This window comes from Protopterus annectens, chromosome 5.part1 (genome assembly GCF_019279795.1).
Source record: "Protopterus annectens isolate FY-2018-M chromosome 5.part1, PAN1.0, whole genome shotgun sequence".
Lineage (NCBI taxonomy): Eukaryota > Metazoa > Chordata > Ceratodontiformes > Protopteridae > Protopterus > Protopterus annectens.
In genome coordinates this window covers 718,358,944-718,384,187 of record NC_056736.1, presented here as the reverse complement: position 1 = coordinate 718,384,187, position 25,244 = coordinate 718,358,944, and the positions used below count along the sequence as shown (strand labels likewise).

General features: G+C 41.6%; 1 protein-coding gene across 1 annotated transcript in view; it reads right to left on the bottom strand.

Annotated features, from left to right (window-relative positions):
• CAPN5 (calpain 5) overlaps window positions 1–25,244 on the bottom strand; it is an 808,497-nt gene that overhangs the window by 405,361 nt on the left and 377,892 nt on the right. The window contains exons 4-5 of the mRNA XM_044073347.1: window positions 456–648; window positions 11–204 (exon numbers count right to left, since the gene is read on the bottom strand). Of these exons, the coding sequence (XP_043929282.1) occupies window positions 11–204; window positions 456–648 (387 nt within the window). The remainder of the gene's footprint in view (window positions 1–10; window positions 205–455; window positions 649–25,244) is intronic.

Sequence of the window (25,244 nt, the reverse complement as noted above, 5' to 3'; positions counted from 1 at the left end):
AAGAGTTTACCCATCACTCCAAGGTCCATTCCATTCCTTCTCTCCCCAGGGGTTCCTCATCCTGATCATAAAAAGCTTTTCAGACTTGAAGAATGCAACCAGTCCATGGCCAAGTCGGACCTTGCGGACATCGGTGACTGCATATGCATGACCTTTCACAAGGCCACAGCCAAGCCGGGCTTCCATATCAGCAGATGAATGAGCCTTTAGGTTAAAAAAGGAAAGCAAATAAACTTCAGTTTTTAAAATCTTAGAATCTACAACATACTCAACAGAAGCTCCTATAAACATCCAAAACAATTTTATAACCAAGAATCAAACAAAGTCGAGGACAATGCATATACAAACAAGGAGCAGCTGAACTGCAGTTCTTCAAAATCAGGACAAGCCAGGCTTGCAAGACATAAATTACAGTCTTTTTGCATTACTATTATGACTTTCAGGATGAAACTTACACGTATAGAACAGCTGATGAGTCCTCCTCTTTGATGGACCTTCAAGACTCTCTCAAAGAAAGCATTTCGTTTCTCTTCATCAGTGGAGTAATTCCCTTCCTCAAGTTCTACTGGTTCACAGACACCGCCAGTAAAATCCACCAAAGCATCAGCAGTGTTCCCTCCATCCAGGGCTTCATAACATCCTACCAACCTGGAAAAGGCAAGTATATTTTTTAAGTCTGCATAACACCAAAAATTAAACACACACACAAAAAAATCAGACTAACAAAGGTGCCAACACTAAATGATAGAAAACAGTAGCAGTACAAAAGCTGTACTGCTGACTCGACGTCTGGAAAGCAGTATTAATAGCATCAGAGAAATACGCCACAGCATTTAAATAACCAGCATAAAAAGAAGTGTCAGATTTTTTTAAAACAATTTTTGGTCCCCGTCCCAGAGACCATTAAGATTCCACCCCTCAACAGCAGTCTCACTCATTCCTCCTAATCATCTGCATCCACGGACACCAGGTGAAGGCAGCAAGAGGCAGGAATAATTACCATCATCCATCAGGGGTGATGAGCTTTTTGGATGCTTCCTAACAGCCCCCACTGAATGGGCTGAGTGGTTCAATAGCCATTATGTTAAGCCAGTGAGGGTGCAGTGGGTTCTTCAAACCGGCGATGGTTAGCTGAAGAGCCATGTTCTCTGCGATAGGGACTTGCACTGCACAGTATCCCTAGGGCTGGAATTGCACTTCAAAGCCTTGCCCCAGGCAGCACTTCTGTGGCGAGAATAAGCTAACGCCTCTCTCTGTGGCGAGAATAAGCTAACGCCTCTCTCTGTGGCGAGAATAAGCTAACGCCTCTCTCTGTGGCGAGAATAAGCTAACGCCTCTCTCTGTGGCGAGAATAAGCTAACGCCTCTCTCTGTGGCGAGAATAAGCTAACGCCTCTCTCTGTGGAGAGAATAAGCCAACGCCTCTCTCTGTGGAGAGAATAAGCTAACGCCTCTCTGTGGCGAGAATAAGCTAACGCCTCTCTGTGGCGAGAATAAGCTAACGCCTCTCTCTGTGGAGAGAATAAGCTAACGCCTCTCTCTGTGGAGAGAATAAGCTAACGCCTCTCTCTGTGGAGAGAATAAGCTAACGCCTCTCTCTGTGGAGAGAATAAGCTAACTCCTCTCATAGGTTCATAGGTTCATACTAGGCTATCTGCCCTAGGGCATTTATAAGCCTAGCCAGAGTGTGTGTGGCTTTCACCACCCCTTAGGATGAGAATACTATACCCATTAGTTTGCTGTGCCTCTGTCCAGCAGTGATACAGAGATGATTCCCGGGGTAAACCTACGATCTCCCATCCACTCGTCAAGATTTCTCTTGAACAGAGTCAGTGAGGGGCTCCGCCTCACATGGACTGGGATTCTGTTCCATAGTGTAGGGAGTCTCTGGGTGATGAATCTGTCCCTCCAGCACGTCCTATTTATATCCGTGTTGAGGTTTAAGTCTCTTGCTCTCGTGGCTCTGGTGGATTTGGATTTTTTGAGGTGGAGCATGTCCATTAATTCCGGGTTGGACATGGCCTTGTATGTCAGGCACAGATCACCTCTGAGCAGACGGTATGTGACTGAATAGAGCTGGAGTTTCTTCAGTCGGTCATCGTATGACATATGTTTGAGCCCCTTTATCCTTTTGGTGAGGAACTTTTGGGGTCTTTCCAACTGCTGCAGGTGTCGGGTAAGGTACATTCCGAATGGGGCGGTGTACTCAATCATTGGTCTGATAAGTGAAGAGTACAGGGGTACAATGACCTCTCCTGATCTGGATGTGAATCCCTTCATGATCAGGTGGGCAATGTAGAAGGTCTTCCTAACCACTTTGGCAATGTGAGTGTCAAAAGAGAGGTTACTGTCAACTTGGGTCCCCAGGTCCCTGATAACTTCTTCTGTGTTTAATGGATTACCACCTATGTGGTAATTAGGGGTTACCTTGTTTTTCCCAAAGGGTATGACTATACAATTTTTGGCATTTAGCTTAAGGCCATGGCTCTGGCACCAGTTATCCATTTCTATGAGACCTCTCTGGAGGATGTCTGTGTCTGATGGAGTGTCAATTATGGTGCCCAGTTTGCAGTCATCTGCAAATTTTGTCAGCCACAATCCCCTATGTTTGTCTGCACTTCAGAAAAATAAATGCCGAACAAGAGGGGCCCAGGACTGAGCCCTGTGGGACACCGCTCGTGACCGGCTTAGAGTCTGACATGACACCAGCAACTCTAACCCTGTGTGTTCTGTCCTTGAGCCAGTTTGCAACCCATCTTGTGACATATGGGTTTACATCTAAGCTGGTGAGCTTTTCTATGATGCCCGAGTGGGGTATTGTGTCGAACGCTTTTGCTAGGTCAAGGTAGGCTGTGTGAACTGCCTTACCCTCATCAATGGCCTTAGTGACCGTTTCGAAAAAGTCGACCAAGTTCAAGAGGCAGGATCTGCCCTTGACAAAGCCAAATTGGGTAGGATCCAGTGTCTGTAGGTCCCCAATGTCTTTATTTATGAGTTCCATTATGATCCTCTCCATAGCTTTGCAGACAAGGCTCGTCAAGCTTATGGGGCGGTAATTTCCAGGGTCCGTAGAAGCACCGCCTTTGTGGAGTGGGACCACAGTTGCCGTACGCCATTCTTTGGGTATCCTGTAGTAAGGCTAAGATTAAACAGCAGCCTTATGTGTGGGTTTAGTTCCTCATTGAGTTCGTGTAGCACACAGCCGGGGACACCGTCCGGTCCCATTGATGCTGTGTTTTCTGCTTTAGAGAGAGCAGCTCTCACCTGGGCATCTGAGATGTTTGGGAGGCTAGACTCTGGTGGGATAGATATTTCTCCTTTGGGGAGAAATTTCCACTGAACCTGTCTGCCAGTATGTTGGCAATGTCTGTGGGTTCAGTGATTTTTTTTATCATTTTGGACTAATTCTGAGCATATCTGGGAGTTTTCCACCCAGGTTTCTAACATAGCTAAAGAAGGCTTTATGATTGTCTTTTGTGTCATTAGCGATTTTTCTCTCAAAGTTGGCCTTGGATGATTTTATGAGTGATCGTAGTTTTTTTGCTAGTATTGATCAGAGATGCCTTCCCTTTTAGGGATTTTGCTCCGTCATGTAGTAGCTTTCTCCTCTTATTGTAGAGTTTGTTTATGGCTGGGGTCCACCAGACCGGGCGCCTGCCTTTGGTGGAAAGGGTCTTGATTTTATTAGGGATTGCTTGATCCATACATTCCTGGAGGTGCTCCTAGAAGGCATTTGTAAGGGTTTCAGCAGCGTGGGTTGTGGTTTCCACTGGCTCGGGAGCCTTGAAGGATACCACTCCAGTCTTAAGAAGTGTGAAGTTTGCTTTTGAGAAGTTCTTCACTGTGGTCTTTTTTGCTGGGGGTGGGGGCGGGATGTGGATCTCCAGTGAGATTAATTTATGGTCTGATCTCACCAATGAGGGATATACTTCCGGTGTGGAGCATTTTGTCCCCATGTTTGTGATGATCAGGTCTAGTATATTTTCTCCTCTTGTGGGAATGGTGACTAGTTGTTCCATAGCATTTGAGTTTATGAAGTCAAAGAACCTTTGGGCTAGGGTGTTGAGGCTTGAGTAATGTTCCCAGTCTATGTTTGGGTAGTTGAAGTCACCCAATATGATGGTGTTTGGAGAGACATTCATACTCTCCAGTGTCTTCAGGAAGGCTGTGTGGGTTTCCTGAGTTTGAGAAGGTGGTCTGTAGCATGTTACAAACTGTAGGGCAGTTTTACCTATGGTTAATTGCACCTGGATGGTCTCCGATGCTTAGATGCGTTGCCACTAACCTGGAGGTGTGGGTATCCTTTATGAATATGGATACTCCCCCTCCTTTTGTGGTTCGGTCCGGATTTTGGGGCCGGAACGCATGATATGAGGTATAACCTGATAGTGCTGGGGTGCTCTCAGGAGCCTTGAACCAGGTTTCAGTCACAGCACAGACATCGATGTTCTCCATACTGAGGAGGGCTTCGAGGGCGTGCATCTTGAGGTTTAGACTTCTGGCATTGAGCAGTATTACCCTTAGTTTTTCTCCATTTTTGTTTTCTAGGGCGGTAGGTTTATCATTTGAGCCTTGCCTCTGTGGAGAGAATAAGCTAACTCCTCTCTCTGTGGAGAGAATAAGCTAACTCCTCTCTCTGTGGAGAGAATAAGCTAACTCCTCTCTCTGTGGAGAGAATAAGCTAACTCCTCTCTCTGTGGAGAGAATAAGCTAACTCCTCTCTCTGTGGAGAGAATAAGCTAACTCCTCTCTCTGTGGAGAGAATAAGCTAACTCCTCTCTCTGTGGAGAGAATAAGCTAACTCCTCTCTGTGGAGAGAATAAGCTAACTCCTCTCTCTGTGGAGAGAATAAGCTAACTCCTCTCTGTGGAGAGAATAAGCTAACTCCTCTCTCTGTGGAGAGAATAAGCTAACTCCTCTCTCTGTGGAGAGAATAAGCTAACTCCTCTCTCTGTGGAGAGAATAAGCTAACTCCTCTCTGTGGAGAGAATAAGCTAACTCCTCTCTCTGTGGAGAGAATAAGCTAACTCCTCTCTCTGTGGAGAGAATAAGCTAACTCCTCTCTCCCAAGACAGCACTGGCCACTCATCTTTACCCATCCATAGCAGACTTCTCCAGTGTCTAGGCAGTTAGATGAACCCAGGTCTCTGTGAGGTGTAGTTAGTTCTAAAACTTGTACACTGTGGAGATGGTTGAGGCGATAGGGTTTGCCCCAGTAAAATCATAGCAGATGTACTGTTAAATAAAACACCTCTGTAGAGTGCCTGTCACATGTAAGTACGTTTTTATCTGTATACATTACATTACACACACATCTACATATAGCTATACTGTACATCATTACTGCTACTGCATTTACTACACTTGAATTGTTAAGAGTAAAACCATGGGGACTATAGTGCAATTTTAACAAAGTTATAATGAAAGTCCCCAAATCAGTCTTGTTAACTTATTTAAAACAAGTCCAATAACTCTGCATACTGTCACAAAATAAATACTATAATGGATAGTCTTTGCAATGAAGGTTGTGCACATACTGTTTTACTGTACTGTTCCGAGGCAGACACCGGCATAGAAGGGGAAGGAGCCAATGGCACAGAGGGTGAAGCGGTCTCAGCAGATAGCACACATCACCTCGAAGGCACCGTAGTCGTGGGACTCCAGCTACGAAGAACCTGGAGACCTCCGAACCGAGGGCGATGGCTCTGAGGCCGATGTAAGAGCCTAGCTCACCTGCGCCGAAGCACCGAGGGAGAGAGGGGGTCAGACAAGGGTCCGATGCCACTCCCCCCCCCCCCCGGAGCCGATGAGAGAGCATCGCCCCCCAGATACCTTGACAGACCGAGGTATCGAGGAGATATGAGCGGTGGTCAGAACCGATAAACCTAGTGTTGTCGGAACACATGGTTCTACCACCACGACTTCCATGCACTCCAGCTCCAAACTGGTTGCAGTCGGAGGAGGAATAAATGAAAAAACTGGTTGAGCAGACGGCAAAACTTGGGCTGGGCTCGACAACAATTTAGCAAATACTGGTGTCTTAAGCAGCCTCTTCACCTTCTCCACATCATCATCCGAAAGGCTCCTGGATGACCGAGAGGAGGATGCAGAAGACCGGTGACTACCTGTCACAGACTGTAAAATAGGAGACTGTGGAAGAGATCTCACCGGCTCCAAGGAGGGGGACTTCGATCTTTTATGAGTCTGGGACAGCTCTGAGACAGCTAATGGAGCCGCTGGAGAGAGAGAGAGAGAGAGAGAGAGAGAGAGAGTCTTTTCGGAGCCAACTGTCCACTCTGAAGACTCTGAAGACTTGTCTTTAGATTTGGTCGGCACAGAGGACGAAGCAGACAAAGATGCAGGTTTATCGTCCTGTATTTTTGCAGGCTGAGTTTCTCCAGATGCAGGTTCAAAAGGGGTTTTTAATAAACCTCGTAGAATAAGCTTGTTTCGTCTCTCCTGCAAAACTTGTGCACTAAAGCCACGACAAATGGAACACGAGTCCTGTAGGTGAACTGAATAGCCCCTAAACAGTACATGCAACTCGTGTGCCCATCCGTAAGGAACATTTTTTTGGCAACACAAATCACATTTTTTTAAACCCGGACGGTTTTAGATAAGGGCATGGTAAAGTACCTGAAACAGCAAGAAAGGTAAAAATTTCCAGTAACACACCTAACTGAAAAAAAAAAACAATTTTTTTTTTTTTTTTTCAACAACAAGAGAAGGAAAGAGGAGGTAGCCTCCAAGTTAAATGGCTACTTCACCCAAGGAAAGAAGCGCCTCTAACTAAAATGGCTTCTCCTGAAAGTAGAAGGGAGGGAGGGAAAAGGAGAAAGCCCTCTAACTTAAAACAGGCTGCCGACAGGCATCACAAAGGCAAGGTAGGCCCACTGAAAATACTGCCACAACAGCAGCCATACAAACGGCCGAAAGGTTTGGGAGGGGGTAGTAGAATATAAGAAAAGTTAGACTAACACTACCAGTACACAAAAAAATATCAAAGCTATCACAATAATCAAAATTTTACACAAGAAAAAACTACTTAACCTGAGTCAGTAGAAGACAATCTCAACGCTGCAAGTGGAAAACGAGATCTGGGTAGCGACCACTAGGCATGTTGGGATAGGGGTTAGCCTCGAGCCAGTAAAGACAATTCGAGGTATAGTATGTGGCAGAGTCGGACCAGAGTTCGGCTCTGAACCCAAACAGCAAGATGGAAGGCGAGATAGGGACAACATAACATTGAATATTACAATGGATAGCCTTTTGCAATGAAGGTAGTACAGACTGTCATTTTATGTTAAATATCAGAAAGGCATACATCAATACTGGTTTCTACCGTCCTTCTCTGTCTTTAATGCTTACAATGTACAAACGTTAGTTGGAGCTGCTCTGAAATAATCAGAAAAGAATATACTGGTTAAATCAGACTCTGACTGTCCCATCCACCCAGAATTAAAATTTACATGCAAACTACCAAGTAGAAATGTCTCATATGGCATTTATTGCTTCAAAAGACGATAAATATTTGAGTATTAAGTATGGTGCGCCAGTCTGTAAAACTGACAACAGACAGAAAAAAAAATAAAAAAATAAAACAAAGGGGTACATTCACAGAGATGGACAATATACTTGGTCTCCTGTTTAGGCAAGGCTAAAGTAGATTTATATTACAGAAAAAACAGGTTGTAGATGAAGAAAGACAGAACCTTGGTTAAATGAGATTAAATATACATACACACACATTATATATATATATATATATATATATATATATATATATATATATATATATATATATTTATGAAACTCGCAGGGGGAAAAAAAGCACTGAAACAAAAAAGGTGTCAAGTCCCACCCCCACCCCCCCCAACTTATATCCACACACACTAACTCCAAGATCACACAACAGCAAGGAAAGGGAAAATTTCCACTCCCCTCTGCACAGCAATCACACAATGTTGTCAAAGCCGGCAACACTAATGCATGTAGCGTTCGATATTCTGAATGTTCAACACAAGTACCTGCAAACATAAATAAATTTGTACACCTTATATAAAACAGTGGACCTCAGACAAAAGGCACGATCAAACACATATCTGGGCTCACGTATATTTTTGTTACCTACACTCTCTGTGTATCCTTAAAAGTTTGGCTGTATCCCTGGTCTGTCAAAGACACTAAAAGTCCTTTAAAACGGTCATATTTAAGCTACTTGTAAAATCAAAGTAAAGCCCTATGCACTGCACATGCAAATCACAAACACTCGACTCCAAAACACAGAGCACGTTTCAGTTTGTTTCAATATTTAAAAAAAAAAATTAAAAAGCACAGCCTCCAAAAAATGCGCACTCACAACCACCCAAAATAACAGAAAAAACTTTTGAATAAATGAATAAAAAAATAAGTGACTACAGCTATATCTAGTCAATAAGAAACCAGCATAATCAGCAAAAGGACTGAATTCTAATTAACTAAACTAATTACAAATAAACTAAACTCCGACTGAGCTATAAAATTACTGCTAAAACACAACATAGAAATATCTAGGGATGAAAAAAGATCTTAAAAGTATTTCAGAGGTAGACTAGAAACCAATTCACAAGACACTCCAGTTACAAACTTTACAAACTACCTAAAGCCCTACTCAATAGGAACCTAAACAATTAAAGTAGCCTACTGAATCAATGGCGCAGCACAGTAGTATATTAACACCGTCACATTATGGCAAGAGGTCATCTGGTTCAATTGTTAGCTGGGATGTCTTCTGTGCAGAGTTTGCAAGTTCTCCCTGTATTTGTACTGGTTTTCTCCTGTTTCCTCCTACCTACCAAAGACATGAAAGTAGGTGAAATGGCAAATCTAAATTGTCCCTAGGTGTGCTTGCAGTGTGGGATATGAAAAAAAGGCCTGCTGTTCCCATTCTGCATGATTAGTAAACTCTATAGATGGTGGCCATCGGCTGTTCACGGGACTGCTGGACTAAACTCAAGTACAGATGGGTGGACAGACTTCATGGGGAAAGACTGCTCTAACATAATTGGCTAAGTAGGGCTGGATTGTATTTGAGTTGTATGATGAATGAGATTTCTTGTGCTTCAGTTTTAAAAAACTTGACAAACAGAGGCTGAAGTCTTCTGAGGTACCACTGCATTATCCCCACAAATTGCTGCCAGGAGAGCCATGAGCATTGAGGCAGATATGTACCTTAGAGTATTTATGACCAAAATGTCTGTTGGGCGTCTCTTCGAGCAAACTGAGTGAAGAATGGAAACAGAACTTTATTCACTTAAAACAGACACACCACTCTTGGTCTGTTCAAAACTGCACTCAGAAAGGTTTCAGTGAAAGTTGGACACAGGCTTGATGTTTGCACACTGACTTGAGACTCCCAGTAGATGTACCACAGGGACCTCAGGCTCCTCCCCTGATGAGGCTTGGATCGAGCAGTCATCTAAGTAGTGGTACGCTGCAAATTCCTTTTATGTCGTGAAGTCAGCAAACACCACAGCTAAGCATTTGTTGAAGATACTGCACACTAGAGATACAAAACAGAATTCAGGGGAAAAAAATAAATCAATCTGAAAAACCATCTGCTGGTCTTCTGGATAGGATTCGTAATATGCATCCATTATATTTATGGGTTACAAAGAGTGCATCCTGTGAGTTTCTAGAGCCCACTCTTCTACAGTACGAAGAAAGTGTTGGGGTAGAAACCTTTAGCATGTCCCTGGATGGAGACACTTTTTTTAGCCCCACAAATCAAGATCCATTCTAAACTGAGAAGCTGTTCCTTGATGTGGTTGTATAGGAAGGGATGGGGGGGGTGTCTAGGACAGAAGAAAACTCTGAAGTGCATCTTGCAACTCATGGATGTGATCTTCCCTGCACAAAGAAATGTCAGGCCAAATCAGTTGTGCTTGAAGAGATACGTCTTCCACCTTCAAGATAAGGGCGGGAGGGATGGGATGACAAGGTTGGGGGGGTGAGTGAGTTAGCATCTCTGTAGCTGGCTTTATGCATCCACATCATTATCTGGTGGGAAATTATGCCCCTGCATCCCTGCCTTCCTGCTTGCCCCCTTTCACACCTCAAAGGCCATATCCTCTTTTCTATTGAGTTTTGCCCTAAACTGCTTTTGACAGAAATGACAGTGCTTGGTGGGGGGTAATTACTGCCTATCTTGTGACAGAATGGTGAAAAAGCTATTTGATTAGTCATGTTAAGTTACTCTTTTAATCCAGCTTCTTAAAGATGCATTGTGAAGGAGAACCAAACAGCAGACCTGTGTCTTAAGAAACTGAGCATCTGACCCTTCACATCAGCAGAGAGCGTCAGGATTCCATGCCAGGCATGGAACAGTGCCTGTGGTGCCTTAGTATCAAGCACAGAACCTACAGAAACAAGTCTATATAAAACAATGTTTTCTCACCAATAAAAGTACTCTGGGGTCAGTCTATGTAATCTGTCACTCAGTTTCAACACATTCCAAATTCAGAATGCAACTCAAAAAGCACTTCAGCCAAACCAAATGCTCCTGCTTCAACATAGGACATATCCCTTAACCTATCTCCTTTCTGGGAATTTTAAGATTCACTGAAGTTTGAACCCCCCCCCCCCTTTAGAAGCTAATGTATATATTGTACACTGCACTCTGCTTAATTGTACACTGCACTGTGCATGTTCACTAGAATGCATGTATGCAGTTTTTCTGCTCTGTAATTAGTCTGAACTAATGCGTTATTGCTTACATTTCTGTATTTTTTGTTTGCAAAATTTTTGTATTTCACCCAGGCTGAATATGAAATTGGTCAATATTGATCAATGCACTACCTAGTAAATATACAAAAAAAAAACAATGGCCATTCCTTCAGTGGTACAGGAAGTACTTTTTTTTTTTTTTTTTTTAAATCAGTTCTAAACTCGCATTCCCCTTCATTAGTAATGTTGTTGAGTACAAGTGCAGACTTCAATCCCCTGAACTTCTCCAATGATTATCATGGCAGTTTCCAAAAGGTTTTTGTACAGGTACTTTTAAATGTCTTGGAACCAATAAAAATTATCCATTTTATGGGATGTGACTGGATACCTGGATCTAAGAAGATGCTCCTGAAGGAATTCCTGAAGCCAGGACTCTTCCAACCCCAAAAGTTTCCACATAATTCTTCTGGGTGTTGGGACAACTATGATGCACAGTAAAGGTGCCTCCTTCTGAAGTGCACGGTCTCCTGTTGTAACTGAAGCAGCTGGAGCAGTTCTATAAAATCACATTCTACTAGATAACGGATATGGTCAGAGTAGGCTAAATCCGGTTCCATTTTTAGCTCTAAATTAGAATATTCTTCTGGGGATGATTCATTTGTTTGTATGTTTTCAGTGAAGCAGCCATGGCAGAGGGAGAGGGCAGAAAACTTAGGAAGTGGGACAGGTGCAGCCTGCAGTGATTATCATTATGTCAAAAAGGCGACTGTTGACGTAATACTACTTACGCACCCAGAAACAACATCAGCACATGCAAAAATTAAAAAAAAAAATTTGCATGGAAGGCAAATCCCCTTGCACCCCCTCATATAGAGGGGCTGCACCCCATAACCCCTGCTAATTATATATACTAACTCAGAGACTGCACAAAATCAGGAAAAGGGGAATATTCCCAAGCCCAGAGAATTGCGCGATCTCGCACACCCAAATATTTGTTAGTTGGCCAAAAGCAGACTCTACTACACAAATCTCGGCCAAACACTATTGATCTAAGCATTTGCACCCTGTACAGCAAAGCCTCCCTATATTCTTTTGTAAATTTTGTTACGGTTGAGAAAGACTGTGGCTGAAGTAGATATAAGTGGAGTACATGCTTGAAGGTTGGATGGTGGATTACTTGAGGGCCCTGTGTGTGAACGGACACGTCTGACGGTCAGAGCTGCACCACTTTCGAGTGGCTGCTCAGTTAAAGTTGCAGGCAGTGGACTGCACCACTAACAGAGAGAAACTGCTTTTCTGTGAGATGGCTGTCAGCTCAAACTTGTATCTGGCGGTGTTCACAGTTATTGAGATAATGACTGGCTGGTTTCCAGTGCAGAGAGACCACTGTCTGCCTCTACAACTCCCAACATGCATGGGAACTCTGATAACGAAGGTACACCAAACAAGGGGCAGAAAATACTGCACCTCTCCAGTACCAGTGCTTTCAGGCCTGTGTGCTTCTGAGCAGTTCAGTAGGTTTTCTCTGCCTACATATTCTTTAACTACTAAATTCATGCTTATCAACTGTATGACATCTTTGCTTCTCTCTGGGGGTCTTCCCCAGAGATCATGAAAATTAACTTAAAACTTTAGGGGTTAAATAACACACCACATACCTTTTTCTGGAGGACTTCAATTATCTAAGCATGAAGGGGCACACTTACACCTCTAAAAATCGGGTCTATATTAGATATACGAAGGTTTATCTAATCGAATGCTGACATCAAAAATCCCAGAACTCGACATGGTTTGTGTGAGATCGTGATACAGCGAAGATGGGAATATTTGCCCTTTCCTCACTGTAGTGCAATCTCGGAGTTAAAATATATATTTAGCAGGGGGTGTGGGGGTTCAGCCCCCCAATTGCGATTTCAAGTTCTGGGATTTTCGATGATTTCAGAATTAGATTAGATAAACTTTCATTTATCTAATATAGACCCTAAAAATCAATAAGCTTAGCATTTCCTGGGCTTTAACACCAATGTGATAGAGCAAATTGTAAAACTACAGACTAGAAGCTCTAATATCTTTGATCTGGTCCTTACCAACCTTGTCCCTGCTTATACTTCAACCCACCTCACCTCATCCCTAGTTAAACCTGAACACAAGTCAGTCATCATCTTATTCAGGCCTAGTGGTACCACCCCAGCAACAAACGAGACTGCCTTTAGGGACCTCACTGAATAAAATCAATTTCAGCCTGTAGAAGGCCTAAGTAAAATTGCCAACATTCACTGGCAAATGGACTCAAACCAGAGGACTGCAATTCACATCTGACTTTTACCAACACCTAAACAGCTGCATAGAAAATTAAGTACCTGTCCTCCCTAAAGATAATAGTAAATTCAAGAATAAACCTCTATGGGGGAACTACTGTAGAAGTAAATTATATAACAAAAGAAGGAAAAAGGATGAAATCCCCATCTAATTATCTCTGGGCAACAAACATGCAACCAAGAAGAAAAAGTAATGCAGACAGCGAGTTTAAAGTAGCTATAGATACCAACGTTAACTACATACCTTTCATCAGTTACATCAGGAAATTAAGGAATAATGTCCAAAAATTCACTGAACTCAAGCAACTTCCAAGATGGCTGCATACTGATCAACAGCTTAACTTCTGCTACTTCAGTGAGAAAACGGAAATGGAGAAACAGTAGTTGGTGATATGGTCAGCTTGAATAAAACTCAGTTACTGCCTAGTAAGTACACTGCCTGGATACCAACAAAGAAGCAGAAACTAAGACAGCCTGAAAAAAAAAATCAACTAAAAAGCTGAAGAGAAAACCTTGACTGGGGAGAATTCCACAGCTGTTCAGCAAAAAGCAGATCAAGCTACAGCTTTGGTGTAAGACGTGACTACCAGTCATCTAGGAGGAAAAAGTCAAACGTGCTCAGAGCTGGTTAAAATAAACAGAACACCGAAGGAGTATATCGAATGAAATCACAAAATGCTGAGAAATGGAAGAAGCTATAAACAGCTATTTAGATGAGCTGATAAAACTGAAATGAATAATGGGCTGGCTGAGTATGAGACTGGTTAAGAAGAGAGGTTTCAAAAATGGCAGAATTAGAGAACAGCACACACAGAAAAAAAAAAAAAAACAGATTTTCTGCAGTACCACAAAAACTGGAAGGAACAGACTATTACTGTTAACTGGCATTTCACAGCAGGAGCCGTTAACTGAAAGGACACATGTACATGCTCCAAATATGGCCATGAGAAAATAGCCAAGACCTTTATTAGTAAAGATGCAACCCTACCAGCAGATTGTCAGAACCGGGACTGAGCCATGAGGTGCAAAGATGGCGGTAAAGTTAAACTGAGAGAAACGAGCATGAAAAAGCGCCAGAGAAGAACCAAAGGTAATGAGAATTTGCACAAACTGCTTATTTTATAAAATAAAATAAAACGGGGCATTACAAGGGCACAAACCACATTAAACAAGCGGGAGGCACAAAAGGTTTATTAACTAAGCTAAATGTTTAAGATTAAGATATTTGATGAAAATTATCAGAGAAGCAAAAGAAGTCTGTTTAAAGCAAAACAAGTGCATCTGAAGTAAAATTACTACAAGAAAACTACAATGGGCAAGAACAGCGATTAAAAGAGAAAAACGAATATAACTGGAAAGGGGGCACGTTAAGTGTAAAATAAAGCAAGGCGATTGCATGTTTTTTGTCAAAGTGCTGTGTTTTGGCATAATTACAGCTTCGTAATGTCATCTCACAGCAACAGGCTCTCCAGTTCAATTCTCGACTGGGTGCCTTCTGTGTGGAGTCTGCATGTCCCCCCTGCAGTCATGTGAATTTCGTCCGGGTGCTCCTGTTTCCTTCCACATTACACAGATGTGGATTGGACACTCTAAATTGGACATATGCGAGCATGTGTGTGCACGAGTGTTGCGAATGAGCTACTGCAGCAGGGCTAGCCACCCAGCACTGTAAACCTTGGCTCAAGTTTGTAACTGCGGAAGTCACACCCCGACCCCATGTGCAAAATGGGAAAAGGGGTTGAGGATGGATTGTAGCAAGGGCATAACTATAGTTATTCAAAGAATCTCAAAGTGTGTAAAAGTGCTTACACTGTGTGTTTATTACTGTGCATTCATTCCAAAGAGTTTACATATGTGCAAAGTGCAACTATTTCATGAAGTAGAAAGTATAGCCATTTTGAAAAGTTTCTTGTGCTGGTTGTGTCTACTCACAAAGTGCTGTAAAGAACTGCCTCCATTTTGGGGACATTTCAATGCGCTGTGTACCGTTTATTTGCAAAGTCTAATTACTTCAAAATGTTACAGACTCTGAGCTTCTCTTGCCCAGATCACTCGCTTCGTGCAGTTATTTGAAATGTTTCTTAACCTGATAAGAGGCGATTTCTTGCAGTGCAGTAATTTCAAGAGTGTTATAGTGCCCAAGAAACTTAATTTGTAAAGTTCAATTATAGAGGCGCTTATTGTGCTATTGGGCAAAGTTACAAATGCTGGCATAAATTTCTGGCATATGTGTATGTGTTCATACTTATTTACAAAACCCTTCACTGGTGTGTGTTAATATGGCAGACAGATTTTGAAAGCCCTTACCACTTGCATTTGATCAGAATACTGCAGAGAATTGGAGAATACTTGAGCAAGAGTACAATATTTTTATACAAGCAGCTTATTCAGGTAAAGATGCACGCACCAGAGAATTCATTTTCCTATACCTAGCTGGGTCAGAGACCATAGAAAGAGAGCATTCATTTGTGTATGTACCAGCAGTATAGGAGGGAGAAGGTGAAAATAGTCATACTGTTGTACATGCTGAATCAAGGGAAGACCCCAAGTGCTTGAAATGGAAACTTTGTGCAAGCCCCCAGACAAATATTACATTAGAGAGGCATTTATTTTACAAGAGAGTTCAGAAACCAGGGGAAACTTTTGCAGCGTCTACAACTGACCTGAGAAACAAAGCTAAACTGTGTCAGTTTGGTGACTTAAAAGATGAGTTAATAAAAGATAGGCTCATGTGTGGCATTAATATTGCTGCTGTGAGAAAGATTTTGCTTCGTGATAGTGATTTAACATTGAGTAAAGCCACTGAGATCTGTCAAATCCATGAAGTTACAGAAAAACACAAGTACGCTTGCAAGTGACAACAGTATGGTTTCAGTAGACTTCAGAGCAAATGTAGATAGCATGCAACACGTGGCAAACAGAAGTAGGCCTAAGCAGATGGCAGTCACAACCCCTGCTGGTTCATCAGGGAAACTATGTAGTTTTCCAGCAAGTTCCAAGACCAGTTCAGTTAAAGGAGCATGCTCAGTGCAGTACAAACGTGAATTAGGAAAACCCAAAGTCCAGCTTTATTGTCTGAGAGAGAGAAATGGTAAGCATTTGGTCAGCAATGTCACGATTGTAAAAATGGAACCATTTTCAAAAGTTTTGCAAATCAAGTAAACCCCACACAGTTGTAAAGAATGGTCAATAAAAAGCAAGCTGATCAAGTGGACTGCAATTCTGCTTTTTATGTAGATGGTGTAACAGTAATTGGTGAAATAGTTGATGCAGTGAATTTACTGGCAAAGAGCGAAGTGTTTTGTACAGTTTGGATCAATGGTAAATCCACAGAGCTTAAAAGTAGACACTGACTCAAAGTGTAATGTTATATCAGCAGATACTTTTGGTAAAGTGAGAACTAATGGAACAACTCAATGTGGCTAGTAGTGCGAAACGTGTTGCTTACGGAGGTGAAATTCACACCGAAGGCTCAGTGATGCTTTCACGTTATTTGGCTAAGGACGGTTACAGCCATGTTATTTTATGTAGTTTGAAGACCAGTACAATCTTTACTGGGTCTCAAAAACAGTTTGAAAATGAATCTGCTTTATTTTACCAAAAAAAGTTAATCACACAAGTGCATATCCTAGTTCCAATTTTTCTGAAGCCATTTTCTTAGAGTATGTTGATGTTTTCTATGACAAGTTGGCAAACTTCTAAACTCAGAGATCACTCCGGTAGTCAGACCAGCAAGAAGAGTTCAGATACCTATGCAGGATAAAAGTGAAGGCTTACTTGGATAAAATGGTACAGCAAGGTGCAACATGTCCAGTTACAGAACCAACTGAATGGGCGTCATCTATGGCAGCAGCTCACAAAAAAGTCTCAAATCAGAATATGTATTGACCCAAGAGATTTGAACAAAACATTGGAGACACCACATCATCCAGTGCATACAGTCGAAGAGATTGCAGCTCTAATACCAAATGCCACTGTTTTTTTCGGTCTTGGATGTAAAAAAATAATTTTGTCAAGTGTTGCTTGATCGCAAATCTTCATTACTAACCACTTTTGGTACCCTGTTTGGCATATACAGAATCCTAAGGATGCCATTTGGAATAAATTCTGTAAGTGAAGTCTTCCAGAGTGCAATGGGGCAAATTTTTTTCAGGTTATCCTTGTGGGATAATAGTAGAGGATTTATTGGTTGGAGGCAATGGTGAAGCACAGCATGAGTTCTAGACAGAGCATGTGAAGTAAACTTGAAGATCAATCCTCTGAAGTACAAATTCAGGACTACCAGAAGTTACATTTGTATGTCATTTATTTACCAGTACTGGCATGAGACTGGACTCGACCAAGCAGTTATTCTTGAGATGTCCGCACCAGATAATATTCAAACTCTACAATGTTTCCTAGGCATGGTCAATTATTTAGGCAAGTTTATACCAGATTTCAATGAGTTGACAGCACCTTTAAGAGAACCGACTTGCAAAAATGTTACATGGTCATGGTTATATAACAGCACCAGAAGGAATTTGAAGACCTTAAGCAGAAAATAGCTGCCCCACTGACATTAAGATACTATGATGTAAATAAACCAGTCACGCTTTCCTGTGATGCTTCAAAATTTGGTCTTGGCACAGTTATTCCTCAACAGGGCAGATCAGTAGCCTATGCATTTAAAACACTTACCCAAACTGAAACGCAACATGCTCAAACTGAGAAAGAACTTTTGGCAATAGCATTTGCATTTTCCAAGTTTCATGACTATACCTATGGTCGAGCTATTCAGATTGAAACAGGCCACCAACCTCTAGTTAATATTCTAGAGAGGCCTATGCATTCAACTCCCACAAGATTAAAAAGGATGCTCAAATTGCAAAAGTACAACTTCAAAATGGTCTATACGAAAGGTAAACTACTTTATCTGCTGGTACCTTAATTCAGATTGTCCAGAAATATGATGGAACAGCTTGACTCAGAATTTTGACTGACATGATGGCAGTGCGTAATTTCTCTACCACTAGACTCGAGTTGACGGATAACACAGACCGATCCAATTTTGCAAAAGCTCACTCAGTAAATTAATGTTGGATGGCCGTCAGAGCAATCTAGTGCATCACCTGAAGCGCAAACCTATTTCCCTTACAGAAATGAAATGTTGATGGAAGATGGCATTATTTTCAAAGGTCCTAAAATTGTTTTTCCTGCTTCCTTACAAGAATATATCCAAATTTTGGACCGTGGTCACTCAGGTTCTGCATCCACCAAGAGAAGAGCGGGAGAACTAGCATTTTGGCCTTCATTACTGGAAGAAACTGATATAGTATTTTCTTCCTGTTCAGCATGCAATAATACTAGACCAGATTTTCAAAGAGAACCACTTCAGCTAAGTCAAGTTCCTGAACTACCTTGGTCAACAGTAGCCACCGATATCTTCGAGTGGGACAATCAACGCTCCTTAATATTGGTAGACTCATTCAAATTGGTTTGAGATTGATTTACTACCCAATTTAACATCCACTACTATTACTAAGTTGAAATGTTATTTTTCAGTCCATGGTAGTCCACACAAAGTAATTTCTGACAATGGTACTCAATTTACTAGTCAGTTGTTTCAGAAATTTACAAGAGAATAGGACTTAGTACATTGTTACTAGTAGTCCAGAATACCCACAGTCAAATGGACTAGCTGAACGTGCAGTGCAGAGTGCAAAGCAATTACTTGAAAGGTCAAAGCATGACAATACCGATGTTTTTCCTGAATTTACTTCTCAGAAACATACCCTGTGATGATATACTTTGCTCACCTGCTCAAAGACTTCTATCCAGGCAAACAAGAATAACACTTAGTTCCAGTTTATTGAAGGCTAAAGCTAAGAACAATAGAATCATCAAGGCTCAATTATTCAAGAAGCTTTCTATCCAGAAGTCCAGTTATGATAAATCGAGCAGATTTCTTCATCCGTTGATTTAAGGAAAGACAGTGAGGATACAAATGAAGAAAGGTTTTGACCGGATTGGTCAAGTTACAGGTGCATCTACCGAGCAGAGATCCAACCTTGTAGAATCTGAGGGTGTGGAGTACAGGAGAAAGACTTCTTCCTGTACCAGAATCTTTATCACAGCATTGTTCCTGTGATACAGACCATCTCAGAGCGAACTTGACGTTGTTCCCATCCCAGACTGTTTCAACCTCCACCTCAATTTCTGTGGATGTTCCAAACACTCCCAAGATTGAACATTCTGTAGAGACAGTTCCAGTTGCTAAACCTAACTTCCAGTTTTATGTTGCATGATATGGTCGAATTTCTAGGCCCAGTGTGAAATACACTGCAACACGGACACAGCTGTATATATGTACCTAGCCTTGTATAATTGCACGACAAAGAACTACTTGTATTATCTGCATGCCAAATAGATTCATAACGTTGCATGACCTATTTCCCAAAGAGGGAGGATGTAGGTCAGAGTGTATGTGCTGCATCTTTAAGCATATCAAGGACTGAACATGCACATATAAATAACGGGCACGTGCTATTCCCAGTGCCATTTTGAGAGTGCAGACAGAGAGTGAGCACTTATGATTGCAGTAGTTAGTTTGTATATAAGTTAAAGACAGTAAACTTCTATCGTGATGTGTTCATATACAATAAAGCTGCTTGAACAGAGCCCCCGAAGACTCGTCTATTGTGACCAAAGTAGGAGAGTGGCAAAGTATTTTATTTGCTCTTGTATGTGATGAAGTTTCTAAAGTAAACAGGTGCCTTGTTTTCTTTAGTTCTTTTCTAGTGTTAAGAAATGTAAGCATTATAGTGCTAAAAACTGAAGAAAAGTTAAACAAAAGCATGTTTAAGTTAATAGACTAATCTGGGTTGTTGCGGTGGGGAAAAGGAAGTAAAAGTACACAAATCATAACATATGTAGAGACTATATGTTTTTTCTTACTTTTGCATAGGAGAATGTCAATTAAGACCTTTGGCTTAATCCAATAGATTTAAGTGGAAACAAGTAAACATGAGAACACTGACTATAATGAAAAATGTTCCCTTCACAACAAATGCTTTGGCTCATCTTTCAGGCTGCAACAGAGAACTACATTTTTTTTACATTTCCATGGAGACAAGCTGATAATAGGGCAATAAAAAAACAGAACACACTGGCTTCTTCTTTAAGGTTAAAAGTTAGCAATTTCTGAAAGCATGCAAATTGTTTTCAAATTGGTGGGGATACAGATAAAAGAAAGAACAGATGCCAATTTGTGTAAGTAGAAGCCGAGGCAATAACATGCATCTTTTAAAATGGATGAGCCTGTGTTAGCAGCTACCTATGTGGCACAAATACGCCTATTAGATGGGTTAAACTTCAACATTTGAAGATGTACACAGTTGTGCATTTGTAATGAAGTAACAGTTTATTGGTGTGTTCTGAGGGTGCATATGTTGTTTATTTTTTGCTTGAAAGGTTTTTATTAAAACAAAAAGTCTTGTAAAATGTAACATAGGTTCCAATGTTGAGAAGGAAAAAACAAAAGGATTTAACCTGCCAAACATTCAGTGGGCGCACTTATCACAAAGGATGGAAACAGACGCACAAAAAAAGATGCCATATATAATAACTGGGAACAACACTTTCCATATTATCTTGGAATGTGACTAGCCTCACAAGTGTAGAAAAAAAGGAAAGAATACTTCAGAAATGCAAAGTGGAAATAGCAATTCTACACAACACATATTTAGAAAGAACTGAGCATGTGGATTTGATAAAGGATTTAAAGATGGATTTTTCTGGAGAATATCACATAGGAAAAGAGGAGTACTTACATTAATTGCTAGAGGAGCACCAGTAGTGATGAAAGAAGAAAGCTAATAATGACAGATTTGTGGTAGTAAGGGACAACTGGCAAAGGATGAGGATTATGCTGGCATGTATTTATATTTCACCAAAAACTGCCATTACCTAGCCTCCCAATGGGAATGCTCTAGCTGTCACCCTACATAACTTGCACTGTTAACCTGCTTTCTCTCATAACTATGTAGTTTACACTTTAAACTTCCATTCTGCCCCATTTTGTCAATAAATGAATACAACAACTTTGTTGATCTATCCCCATCAACCTGTTTGCTAATGTAGCCCATTACTAGTATGAAGCACACCCAATCCCACAGGGAACCCCTTAGTTAGACTGAACACTGTTCATACTTCAGTATTTGGGTCTCCTGTACATAGTTTGCACTAATCTTATCTTCTGTTTTTTGGACTTCAAACCACCACAGGACTGCCCAAAAACATGTCCTTGGAACCATGTCATATGATTTCTTCAAATATAAGACCAGTCACTTAGACTCTTCTCATCTCTAGATTCCTCTCAACTATCTGTCTCACTGCAAACATTGGGTAAGTTGTGATGCATCCTGATCTGAATCCCAACTGCTCATCTCCCATCCTACTTCTACCTACTCTGTGTACTCATTTGTCAGACATATGAAAGTTGTTGCAGTGCGTCCATGAACATCAACATAATAACCATACATGGTTTTGGCAGGAATCAATCCATGCATAAACAACTACTCTAGATTTACAATGATGACACTGTTTATCGCAGAAATTGTCTCTGTTAAATGAAATATTTCATCTATAATTAGTATAACCAAAACTTTTGTCATTTTTGCTTTAGAAACTGTATGTTTAAATGCAATGTTTCTACTAGTACTTTTGTACATACTGTAACAAGAGCTTTGATTGTAATTTTGTTTGTAATTATTGTTTTGCTTTTGGTGCTTTTCTCCCCAGGACTCCATTGAAAATGGGTTCTTCTAGGCCCAATTGACTATCCTGGTAAACCAACTGCAAATAAATAAATAAATAAATATTAGGGAGCTTAGAAAAATCGTAGAGAATGAGATTTCAGCAGGGAACGTTACTTAAAGGTGGGGACTGCAATTTGATTTCAACAATGAGGATCTGTGAGGACTACAGGGGAACATATAACAATAGAGAGTAGACTTCTGAAGAAATGTATGAAAATATTTCATACGAAAGGCATGAAATCAGTAGCAGGAACTCAATTTATATACTATTCACCAAGGTACAATAACTACACTAGACTAGTCAGAAATTGTGCTTCACAGGAACATGTGCATTTGAGAACTTTGACAAGATACCAATGAACTAAATATGGGCTATTAACTACCACAGTGTACTTGAACATCTGGGGACTGTGCAGACAAGTGAAGGGCAAGGCACAGAACTGGTAGAGACTGGCACCTACTAAAAACCATAGAAGCTTCCTGGATTTTTTTTTTTTTTAATTTTTGAGGGTTTTTTTATACAATGCCAGGCATCCCGGAAGTCTGTGAAGCAAATCCAGTCATTTGCAATGAGACAGGACAAAATGACTGATACTGTGATCATTCTGAACTGGGTCTTCTTCAGAGAGAGGTTTAGGTCAGAGATACAGGCTTGGCCAGAGATGCTTGTTCTTTTGAACCAAACCGAATGTTGAGTAAACTCCCAACTCTCTCTGATCTGCAGAATCCCCTAGATAGATATTTTTTGAAGGAAACCCGAAGCCTTCTGGTGAGCTACTTGCAGCTGCTGGGGTGATACCTCTGGTAATGGCAGCATCGGTTTTGGTGCTCTTTTGAAGGTGTAGGATAGCCCCTGTTGTCTGTCCTGCCTGATGGCCATCCATGCAGTTGGGTGCAGAGAGAATCAACTCCCTCACACACTGGGCAAAATGTCAGCAGCGTTGGTTAGGTCTTCCTAAGGTCTTCCAATTACCTGGCTTTGCAGACCCCTTTCACCACATAGCTGGCTTTCATTAAAGTGACCACCTCTGCCATGGTCACACCTTTAAAAGGTGGGGTTAAAGGGTTGATGCTGGGATCTCTTGATCAGACCCAGAACCCTTCTGATTCCTGTTACAAGGTCTTTGAAAACTCAAATTTGACTCCCATGGCAGACATCTTCCCATCTTGTTTGCACCGTATCTCTTACCATTGGTCCAAAGAGGGAGGAGCCGTCAAAGGGGCTGTTTGTAAAAGATGTCTTAAACCTATCCTCAAAGCCATAGAGGAGGAACTAGGCACAGTGTCTGATAGCTATACCACTGCCCGTTTCCATGCCTGCTCCAATGGTTGCATTGTGGTACAGGGCATGGAGAGATTTGTGATGTTGAACAGGATATTCAGGGTGCTCTACAGCAATTTGCTAGTCCTGAGATACTGGCCAACCCAAAGTATCCATATAGCTTATTTTGCTATGCCACTTTGAAATCTGCTCATGTGTCTTAAATAGTTTAATACAAAGGTGCCCAAGGAGTAGACAATTTCCCATCCCATCACCCTTGATTTTTTACAAGGGGGATAGACATAAGAGGACTTGTCCATAAGTTCTCTTTTGGTGGTTGCTGTAATCCACCAGTGGATCTTTAAAACACAGCTGCCTATCATTAGGAGGGCGTAATACCTTTTTTATGGGTTTCTTGGAATGACTTCTGTTGTGTCTTGCTCCTGTCATACCCTCCTAAAGAGCAAATATATCAGATGGTCCACAGGACAGATCACCCAAGAGGTAGAAGAGACAGCGCCATACACCTCAGAGTACATCCTCATCCAGAGAGGGCAAGTCAGCTGGCCAATATTCCCAGTGCATTAATTCAAAGACTTTGCCAAATGGAGGGGAACCGGGGAAAGTCACTTTCATCCAAGTCAGTGTCTGATGTAATGGACACCAAAAGGGAGTCTATGTACTTCCTTTTGTGCACTCTTTTCCGAGGAATATCTGGCCGTGACTGGTTGAGACCCTGAAGAGTCATTACACTTGTTGCATATGACTAAAGGACGTGGCTCTACTTTGTCCTTGGGAACCAAGATGACTGAGCTGAACAGCTGAAGGAAGGGCATTGTGGTGTGAAATTAGCAACAGTGGAAATTCTGCCAATAGCCTGGAAGAGGCTATAGTCCCCATCACAGCTTCAAAGGTGGATTCACTTTCCATCTGCATAGAGAGTCCATTCCTCAGCCAAGAGTCATTCTTCACCAAAGCTGAGGTGGGAGGAAAGCTGCTAGTGCAGACAACAGGATCCAGCTGGAAGCTCATTTAGAGACCACTAATGCAGAAACTGACACTGGGGAAGGCGCTAACAGAGGTAGGGGGACCCAATCTGTGTGGCACTGGGGGGGGGGGTGATGCCTAATTCCATCTGCTTCTTCAGGAAAGGTCTCATCAACAGTTCCCAATTTGCTTCAGAAACATTCCTGAAAGAACAGATTTTATGGAAGAGATAGATGGAAGTTTAGAAAAAAGAAACCAGAACAATTCTGCTATGATGAATGTCTACTGACTTTGTTGGGACTTACCTAATTGACAGTGGTTTCTAATACTGGAGATTTCCAAGTTGATGCTGAGGAAGGGAAAAACTCCCTCCTAGGCACTTTGGGAAAAGTGGATGCCTGATCACTGTTCCTACATTTACTGGACTCTGCCCTTACCTTTTTTTTTCTTTTTATTGCGCTTTTCTGTCTGTTCTGGGGGAAGATCATCCTTGTCAGCTAATGAACGAGGACCAAAGCCCTTGCAAATACAGCATGCAATGTTGAGATGCTCTGAACTTACAGATCAAAAATCACGTGACCCGCACTGGGACTTAATGTCCCCACTTTACACATTTCTTAAGTCTTACCCAGGACTTCAAATACATGCATAACTACCACAAAGTAGTACAGGAACTATAATAACCAAGACGAATATAAACTATCTACAACTCTAGTCAATCTTTTTTCAGAGGAAGGGAATGATGCTAGGCATCCTCCTTAATGATGAGAAGCAGACAGTCAAGAAAGAAAAGTAAAACTGACGACTTCTTTCGGCTGCTCCCGTTAGGGGTCGCCACAGTGGATCATCGGTTTCCATTTCTTTCTGTCCTCTGCATCTTGCTCTGTCACACCAATCACCTACACGTCCTCTCTCACCACATCCATAAAACATACCTTAGGCCTTCCTCTTTTCCTGTTACCTAGCAGCTTTATCCTTAGCATCTTTTTCCCAATATACTCTGTATCCCTCCTCAGCACATGTCCAAACCACCGTAATCTTGCCTCTCTGGCTTTGTCTCCAAACCTTCCAACCTAGGCTGACCCTCTAATATACTTATTGCTAATCTTGTCCATCCTCGTCACACCCAGTGCAAATCTTAACATCTTTAACTCTGCCACATCCAGCTCCGACTCCTGCC